This window comes from Corvus brachyrhynchos, unplaced genomic scaffold, assembly GCF_000691975.1.
Source record: "Corvus brachyrhynchos isolate BGI_N302 unplaced genomic scaffold, ASM69197v1 scaffold14, whole genome shotgun sequence".
Classification (NCBI taxonomy): Eukaryota; Metazoa; Chordata; class Aves; order Passeriformes; family Corvidae; genus Corvus; species Corvus brachyrhynchos.
In genome coordinates, this window is record NW_008239110.1 from 23,076,577 (window position 1) to 23,086,317 (window position 9,741).

A 9,741-nucleotide genomic window follows, 5' to 3' on the forward strand; every position below is an offset into this window, starting at 1 on the left:
CAGCAGGAACACAACTGAGTTCTGAACTGGGTACAGAGTCACTCCAAACTTAATTTACTTAGGTCCTTTTTTAATCCATCTGTAATGCTGCAGAAAGGATAGCAAGAACCTTTTTTAATCATCTTCAATTCAGATTGAGTTTTCTTTCACTAGGTAAAAAAGAACAAAACAGCTTAGTGAAATTTCAGGAAGGTTTAGACTTTTAAATGCACAAACAATAGAATTAGATGAAAAATCCTGATCTCGAAGGTAAGTAGACAAAGAAGCTTGGGGAAAAAGTGGTAGATTCTTTTTAATGATTGTCCATTGTGAAAGTCATTTTTGCATCTTCCTTGGATATATCCTGCACTGATCACTGCCTCAGCACGGTGAGCTAGTTGTATTGTAGTCTAGGCTGTTTTCACAGTTCTTACGAATACATGATGATGATAATGTTTCTTTTTTCTTAATCTGCTAGAAACAGCGCGGTCAGTGTGCATGATCCCTTTTCTGATGTAAGTGATTCAGCATTCCCAAAGCGAAACTCCATGACGCCAAATGCACCATACCAGCAGGGAATAAACATGCCAGATATGATGGGAAGGATGCCATATGAGCCGAATAAAGATCCTTTCGGTGGAATGAGAAAAGGTATTTTCTGTGTGGGAGCTTATGTGTTCTTCCCTGTGTCTTAGGTAAACAAGATGTTGTAGTCAGAATGAGCTTTTTCACTTTAATGATTCTGCCATTGGTGTCCTTGTAGCAAAAAGAGAGGTGCAGTGCAGTTGTGTCTCTGGTCTGTTCATATTTTCCCTGCTCAGAGTCACACCCTTTATTTTGGAATTAACAGAATCCTAAAAATGCTTGTAGGAATACATTTCGGGAAATGGCATTAATCATAGGGTTAGATTTTATATTTCTTGAGGTTGGTTAGCCTCTCTGCAAATCAAGTGCTGGACTTCACTGTTAGAATGTGAAGTGGTGAAGCAACATGCCTGGCTGTAGTAGGACTGATCTGGGAATTCACCGTGTGAAACTGAGCAAGTCTCCTAATGCTCTCTGTCTCAGTTTACATATTTTTCAGAATACTAAAGCTAATTTTTTTTTTACTTGGGCAGCCCCTGACAAAAGGCAATAAACACACTCAAAGTTTGCTTATTTTTAGAAAGCAAAATTTAAAATTAATGTCAAAACTGACTCTGGTCCTTTTGGGTACTTAACCTACAGCTGGTTTTGTGGATATTGTAAAATGAGCTTAAAATGAATCAATCTTGCATGCCTTGTATATAGGAAAGTGGGAGGAAAGAACATAAGCAGGGCTTACAATGGCTGTAAAGAGAAGAGCAGGTGGAGGAGATGAAGTGTAAACTGAAAGAGAGCAAAAGGGAGATATGGCAAGAAGAGGTTCAGAAACTGAGGAAAGAGAGAGATGTGATGAAGTGGGGAGATGCTTTAAAAGAGATAGTTAGTCAGATGTGATTTTTTTTTTAAGGCCTTTCCTTTAAATCCTTTTGCCTGGACTGTGGACACTAAGATATAACACAGATGAAGGAAGGGAAAACTCTCTCTCCTTTAGATTCACTTTAGGTTTTATATCCATGTGAGATAAAGTGGGTGTATTGTACTTTGTCATACATTTCACTTCATCCTGTCAGAACAGAAATATCTCTGTTCAGTATCTACTGTGAGGGACTAAAGGCTGGAGTCTCTTCTATTTGCTTGGTGATTTATATCTGATAATAGTGCCTATTGTTGGACCCATAGAATATGCCCATCCTGCTTGAGAAGCTACATTAGGATATAGTATCCTGTCCATAACAACATTATTGTATATCTGTGTATGAGGGTTTTATGGGGGGAAATAAAAGTTTGATTATGACAGCTTTGTAGGTCAAACTAGCAGATTTGCTTTCATCTGTTTTGTAAGGCTTATGTTTGCATTCATATTTAGCATTGTTTGGGGTGAAAAGAACAAGAGTAAGTTCAGGTGTGAAGACCAGAGGGAAGCAGCTGCCTGGTACCTGATATCTCAGTTCCATAGGAGGAGATTTCTTTCCTCACTTGCGGCTCCTTAATATTATACCCATCATCTTGGTAGTGGTGGTGCTTCATGTGTTCCCATCAGACCCCAGAGAGTTTGTCAGACACCAGCTAATTCTCCTTGGCAGTGTTAGGGATCTGAACATTCTCCTAAAATACTTCATTGAATAGAAAGAGATCCTGAAACACCCAGAATAATAAATTTAATTTCCCTGACTGTTGCAGTGCCTGGAAGCAATGAGCCTTTCATGACCCCTGGACAAATGCCTAACAGTGGAATACAAGATATGTATAACCAGAGTCCATCTGGAGCAATGTCCAACATGAGCATGAGCCAGCGACAGCAGTTCTCTTATGGAAGTGGCTATGACAGGAGGTGAGTCAATCTTTAGGAAAAAGCAAAGCCCATTAGTGAAAATGATCCTCTCTCTTCCTTCTCATTTTCTCATTGCACTTTGCAGAGAACATAGCAGCCTACATTTCCTACAACATCTTAACTAAATCACTGGGAGTCAAACCACTGGTGATGACTGAGTCTAGCTGTTCACAGAAATTAATAAGGAGGAATTGTCACACCTTAGAAGTCACTCAGGCTTCAGCAGATCATCTCATGGGTGTCTTTGACAGCTGCCTTCAGCTGGCAGCTGGACTGGGCTGTGATGGCATAAAGTAGCGCTTGAGTTGGTCTCCTGGCCATGTTTTCACCTAAACAGTTGCTGGTTGGGTTTTTATGAAAAACAAAATGCACAGTCTAAATGTGTCTGATCTGTGGTCTGTTAGTCAATTGCCTTTGGAGAGTCTGGAGTCTGTTGTCAGAGCTGTAGCAGCATCAGTCTTGCTATGTGTCCAACAGGATTCTCGTAAGTTTGTCCTTCAGTGAAGTACACAAAATATATTTGGTCCTCTTTTGTTTATCTGGGGAAAGGCTCTGGAAAAAAAAAATCTGTAAGATCACTGATGTCTAAGCATTGGTAGAGCAAGCAGAATGTTTTGGGAATGTTTAGATTATATTAAGTATTCTTGCAGGTTTTGCTGCTCTGGCCATATTCCTGCTTTTACTTTCATTAAGCTGTGTACTTAGCTTCTCTTTTTGTTTTCTGATGGTAGACAGAGTGGTGCAGTGTGGGTCTTTAAGGTGTAAGGGCAGAGTAGTTTTCAGTCAGTAGTTTTAAGCAGCAGATGTGTCAAGTAAAACGAATATAATCATGCTGTTCAATCGGTCACATTGCTGGGGAGTTGGTGAGAGTAAGAGCTCCAGTGGAAGGTGTTAAGTCAAGAGAGTGTTTTCTTGAAGGGGCATGATTTATTTTATTTTGTTGACAATTTTGGAAAAGAAGTACTTTTTACAGAATGAGGTTTCCTTTGTCATTTTTTAGGTCGGATCATGGGCTGGGTCCTGAAGGCAGTATGGCACCACCTGGTCAAAGCAACATGGTGCCTTCAAACAGTGACCCAAGCATGTACTCTCCTAATCGTTACCCTGGCCAGCAAAGGTGAACACTGATTTCTCTGTTTGTAATACCCACAGTAACCAGCTAACAAGTGCTAGCAGCCTCTGTGAGAGCACATAGACAGAGCATGTGGCCTCTTGGTGTGTTACTTCTGTTTTGCTTGTTCTTGTTCAGGCTTTACCGTTGGTTCAGTTTCTTGTAGGGGAGCAGAGGCTTGTGTGAGTCAGTTGACTTTGTGTAGTAGTAGAATCAGAGATGTTAGAAAAGGAGTGTACGTCCTGCCTTGTGTATCTGCTGGTCAGCACTGGACTAGAACATAGTTCACAGGCCCAAGTTCTCCAGAACAGCATTAAATGACACCACTTCTGAAGCTTCCACAACTTCACCTGGCATGTGGTTATCCTGTGGCTAACAAACCGAACTTTTAGAAAGTCTTCCCTTACGTATAACATATGTGTACTTTTGCTGAATTTTGTCTTACTGCATGTAATCTTGGACAGCTACAGACAACTCCCCTCATTTACATTGTTCTTTTAACTGGCATTGCATAATTTCTCTCCATCCATGTCATAATTTTAGGAGATAGGGAATTGCTTTTGCTTTCTCTCTTGTCATCTCTCAAAAAAAAAAAAGTTCATTTTCTATGCTTTTGGAAAATGAGGTCCCATTAGTTCTTTTAACATGTCAGGTTCCCCAGTCCTCTGCTTCTGTGACGCTCCCTGATACATTACTTCCATAATTACCCTGTAATTGTTGATGTGTTCTCACTGGTAGTGTACAGAGAGGAATTACTGACATATTAGCCTGCAGTACAGTGTTATTTATCAATCTTAATGCTTCCCAAGTACTTGATTTCAGCAACCTAAGTTTCATTCAGATGTGCTAAAAATATTGCAGTTACACTGTAGTGCTCCTCAGAGGTCTTAAAGGCCACAGGTAAGTTTCCAGTGCAACACAACTTTGTCTCTTATGTGTATGCTTCATTATGTAGCTTTAATTAAAAATTACATGAACATTAGCAAAATTATGAGTACTGTTTTTACTCACTTTAAATTGATATATTCTTAAATAATCCAGAAAGTAGCTTGCTATTAGGTTGGCATTCTAAAACACAAGAATTTTTACTTACAACCTTTGATCTGTACAACAGATACTTTTCCACCAAGGATGGGCTCCCCATCTGCAACTGCCTTTCTAACTTCTTTGCTGACCATACCCTCTTCCCATTCCTGACTGCTCCCCCTAAACCTCTCTGCTGTACCTTCACTGCTCCTTCTTTCTCCTATCTACTTTACCTCCTTCCTCCCACTAAAAGCTCCAGCAGAGCTTGCTACCTCAGGCTCAGGACCATACCAGACTGTACCTTCACCTTGTTTCCAGATGGCAGATACCTTCAGGTGCAAGATTTTATGAAGACTTTACTTTTCTTGGTGGCTCAAAAACTCCAGCAGCTCTAAGTGTTGATTTGAATGCTTTATTTTAGGCATGAACCATATGGGCAGCAGTATCCAGGACAAGGACCTCCCTCAGGACAGCCACCATATGGAGGGCATCAACCTGGAATGTATCCACAGCAGCAGGTAGTAGAGGGGAAAATGGCTATGTTCATAACATTTGTTTAATAAAATTCACCCCAGAATTCTGTATACATTCAAAAATTTGTTTATACAGTGTATGTCTTCTGGCACAGAGGAGCACTGTAGTTCTGGTCAAAGTCACAGCCTGTATGGATAAGCAGTGTATGTGCAGCTGTAGGAAAATGTGTTCATTACACTGGAAGATGTAAATTCTAACAGATGTTCTGTGGCTTTGGATGTGCATCAAGTGATTGTCCCAAGTTAATAACCAGCAGACTGGAAAAGTATAAAGCATGGACAAGTGATGTGATGTTGCCTTAATTCCAGGAACAAATAGAAAAGCGGCTTGGATGGCAGGTTCAAGGGCCTTAACTTAATGTCATGCAGCCAAGTGAACCCAACAGAGAACTGAACAAAATAAAATGTGCAGCACTCTCAATTCTCTTCCGTGCTGTGGTGGGTCATATGAGGATACCTATCTTTAATATAGATCAGAGCACTTCCCACATGATGCCTCTAGTAATAATATGGTACAAATACGTAAGAGAGAAGAGAGAATGTTATTGGTGTTAAAACTAGTTTAAGCATTTTTACATTGCAGTCTCCCCAGCTCTTATAAGTCAAAAGTACAAATTATATTAATTAATAAGATATTTTTTGTTACATGTATGATTAATACCTTGTGAGCAAAATCCCACCTTAGAAGACAATAGCAAAACTCCACTGACTTCAACAGGATCAGTTTCATTCTGCATGTTACTAATTCAGTTCTAGTCATACAATACTCGAAGTTAGCTTCCAGAATAGAAAGCATTTCCTTATTGTAAGAGAACTAAAATGTAAACTAGTTTTGAGCCAATTTCAGACAGTTCTTTTCAGCTGGGGAAGGAGTTTCACTAGGAAATTGGGGTCAGGGGTTGGGAGTGCTGTGGGGAGAAACCAAAAGAAATCTTAGATTGCACTGTACTAAAAACATATATAAATTAAAATTTCAGAATTTCTTGTTTATCTCTTTGGTTCGTAACATCTCAAAAGTGGCATAATCGAAAAAGTGTTTTGTTGTTTTTTGTGACAAGCATATGCTAGCAGTCCAGGTGATTTAGTGGGGAAATTGCAAAGATACATAACAGAACAGTTTATGATATTCCATGCTAACATGTGCAGGGAATGTATTAACTACATGTTCATTTAAGCAAGGAGACAGCTAGAATTTGTGAAAATGTATTTAGCCCTGTCCTTAGTGCTGTTTGTGTATTTTGTACAGTGATTCTTGAATACAAAATGCATTAATGCAGAAAAGCAGTGGAGAATGAAGGACAAGGATCCTGACTGGCCTCGGCCTCTCCCTCCCATCCCCGGAGGATTCCACTTCTTCATTTAGCTAGAGATTCTGTTGCCAGTAGCTTATTTACAATTTCCTAAATCTTACTCTGTAGTGGTACAGAAGGAATGTGAAAAATGACCCTTTCAAAGCTTTGTCTGCAACCCGAAGACTAGGGAATGACCTGCAAAGGTGATTGGAGCATGAACTCCTGGGGCTAATGAAACACTTGGAGCCAGGTTTTTCAGTTCCTGTATGAATGCTTACATCCCAAGAGCTATTACACAGCAGGTGACCTGTGCTGGTGGCTTTTTGTCCTCTGTGAGGTCTCAGAATTCCACATCTCAGTGGAGAGAGAGACACGTTGTGCAGTCTCAGTCTCCAGCTGAGCCTGTCCACAGGAGGGAGGAGCTCAGCTGCATCACTGTCCTCTGCACTGGGGACCACTGGGCATGTTGGCACTGCATGTTCCAGGGTGCTGGAGTGCTTTTGAAAAGGCACATGCTTCATTCCCAAGTGTCTGCTGTAAGCACTGAGTCACTGTGGCAAAATGAACACGACCTTCTTAGGTGTGGCAACTGCCAAGTCATTTCTTAATGTATAAATTGGCCCCAAGGGTGGAATTTAGTACAGCAAATAGTTCATGTAAGGCTGGAAATAGGTATTTCTCAGATAACCAGAAAGCTCTATAGCAAGTTTAAAAAAAAATACTTTTATACAATACAGTAGTTGTGGTTTTATGTGCACCAAAGTTGGAAGATGACTTTATGAATCCCAGAGCTGTTTTAACTTTCCCATATTGAATACAGAGAGAATTTTATCTGATCTTAACTCTAGTACATTAGTATACATTGTACCATGCTATTGAGCTACTGAGTTTCCGGGGGAGCTGTAACTTTGAATTTGCCATAGATCATATATTCAAAAATCACCCATTTAATTCACATTTTTTGCTTCAGAGCTTTCAGTGTGGTTTGAACTGTGGAACAAACTCCCACAGGAACTAAGGACTGCTGCAAACCTTACCACCTTCCCCTCGAAGAGCAACATGTCTTTTTTTTTGTTCTGCCATCTTAAACATAAATACATACAACCTTGTGTGGTTTAAAAACCACTCAGCTCTCCCCAAGGTAAAACAGCTTCCCTCACACAACATTCCCCACTTGAGAGGGTGAGAAACAAAGAGGGAATAAACCATAGGTGGCAGCTGTTAGTTACATTGCTTAATTCATTACTGAACAGCAGGGTAAGACCCTGCATAAACTAGAACAGAACACTTGGATGTGACCATTTGCTGTAATAATCTCGCAGTAAAATAAATATGATTAGGATGATTTGGGAAGAGGACAGTTGCCCAAAGAGGACTCTATTCCTGGGAATTACACAGAGTATCAAATGCAGCAGAATATTTTCTTCTATTAATAAATATACTGTGTGTAGTCTGTGTCATATTGTAAGATTCAGTGTTTTAGACATGCATGCTTGCAGCATATCTTGTTACTTTAAGAGTTTATTCAGTGCTTGTCTCTTGAAAAGATTCACTGGGTGGTTTTGAATTTTTTTTAAGATTTTTCTTCCTAGTAGACTAAGCATAAAAAAGAAGTGAAAATATTTTAGTTGGTGAGGAATGTTGCCTTTTCATGCATGTCTGAAATGACCAGTGGAATTTAATCTGACGGATGGGGAAGGAAAGGGAAAGGGAGAAAATTAGAGCAAGCATAAGAAAATTTAGCCCAAGGATAAGTTTCCTTTTAGTATTCAGTTATAAGCACAGCAAAATAGAGGCTTAAAAAGAAAGCACTGGATCAAGCCTAACCATAGTGCTGTATGCCTGACTCCAGAGTCAGCACGATCCCTCTAGAACTAAGTGCCTTTGGCTTTTTGAATGAGCTTTCATCCAGTATATTTGTATTGTGTATGGAGTAAAAGTGACACATCTTTCCAAAATTTTCTTTCAGAACTACAAGAGACACATGGATGGCATGTATGGGCCTCCGGCCAAACGCCATGAAGGGGATATGTATAACATGCAGTATGGCAACCAGCAGCAGGAAATGTATAACCAGTACAGCAACGCTTACACAGGGCCTGACAGGAGGCCCATGCAGGGACAGTATCCATATCCATACAACAGGGAGAGGATGCAGGGCCCAGGACAAATGCAGCAGCATGGAATACCTCCCCAGATGATTGGTGGCCCTATGCAATCGTCATCCTCCAGTGAAGGTCCTCAGCAGAACATGTGGCCAACACGAAATGATATGCCTTACCCTTACCAGAACAGGCAAGGCCCAGGAGGCCCTGCACAGGCTCCTCCGTATCCAGGGATGAATCGCACTGATGATATGATGGTACCTGACCAGAGGATAAACCACGAGAGTCAGTGGCCTTCTCATGTCAACCAACGGCAGCCTTCTTATATGTCATCCTCAGCCTCCATGCAGCCTATCACTAGACCTCCTCAGTCATCCTACCAGACACCACCCTCTATGCCAAACCACATCTCTAGAGCTCCAAGTCCAGCATCCTTCCAGCGCTCTTTGGAAAACCGTATGTCTCCAAGCAAGTCTCCTTTCCTACCCTCCATGAAGATGCAAAAGGTTATACCCACAGTTCCAGTGTCACAGGTCACAGGACCTCCACCCCAACCACCACCGATTAGGCGAGAGATTACCTTCCCCCCAGGCTCTGTAGAAGCATCCCAACCAGTCTTAAAACCAAGACGAAAGATTACCTCAAAAGATATTGGTAAGCATCAAACCAAAACCTAAGTACCAATATAAATTGTGAGGAAAGGCACTTTGAGTCTGATTTTTTTTTTTTTTTTTTCACATTTTAAGACACTCTTGACAAATAGGGAACTTTGGTGACTGTAATGTGATTGTTTTCAATAAAAATGTGATAACGTGCATCAGTGGGGATGATAGGTAAAACTCATCCCAGACAATCTGACATGAAATGAAAGCAATATTTTATATGGAGACCTGAGGTCTCCACAAATGCATTAAAAATGGAGCTTGCCTTAGATTTCAAAATGAGCTGTGTTGAAAGGTCCTTCAGAATGTCTGTTAAATTACCAATACAACATTTAGCTTAGCAAAGCTTTCCATGTTTTTGTTCCGTGGAAGCTCATGCTGTTCTGCTGTGTAGTTGCAGTCTCTGCTTTCCTTGAATGGTCCATTTAATCATTCCATAGTATTTGTCCTGTTTGTTTCTCCCCTGCTTCTTAAGATCCCCAAGTATCTTCTTATCTTAAATTCTGGTTACATTTCATCCATTCAAGTTCTCATATTTCTGATTTCCACAGTCCTGACAGAGTATTCTACCTTGGTTTACTGATGAATTGGGTTAGTCAAGTTCTTTCAGTTTGAAC

At 40.5% G+C, this 9,741-nt stretch overlaps 1 protein-coding gene across 11 annotated transcripts in view; it reads left to right on the forward strand.

Moving 5' to 3' along the window:
• ARID1B (AT-rich interaction domain 1B) overlaps window positions 1–9,741 on the forward strand; it is a 296,599-nt gene that overhangs the window by 281,411 nt on the left and 5,447 nt on the right. For 6 of the 11 annotated variants that reach the window (XM_017739507.1, XM_017739510.1, XM_017739512.1 and 3 more), the window contains 5 exons: window positions 458–630; window positions 2,245–2,395; window positions 3,396–3,512; window positions 4,954–5,050; window positions 8,327–9,116. In XM_017739507.1, the coding sequence (XP_017594996.1) occupies window positions 458–630; window positions 2,245–2,395; window positions 3,396–3,512; window positions 4,954–5,050; window positions 8,327–9,116 (1,328 nt within the window). The remainder of the gene's footprint in view (window positions 1–457; window positions 631–2,244; window positions 2,396–3,395; window positions 3,513–4,953; window positions 5,051–8,326; window positions 9,117–9,741) is intronic. The other 5 variants (XM_017739513.1, XM_017739516.1, XM_017739514.1 and 2 more) reach the window with 1 other exon arrangement.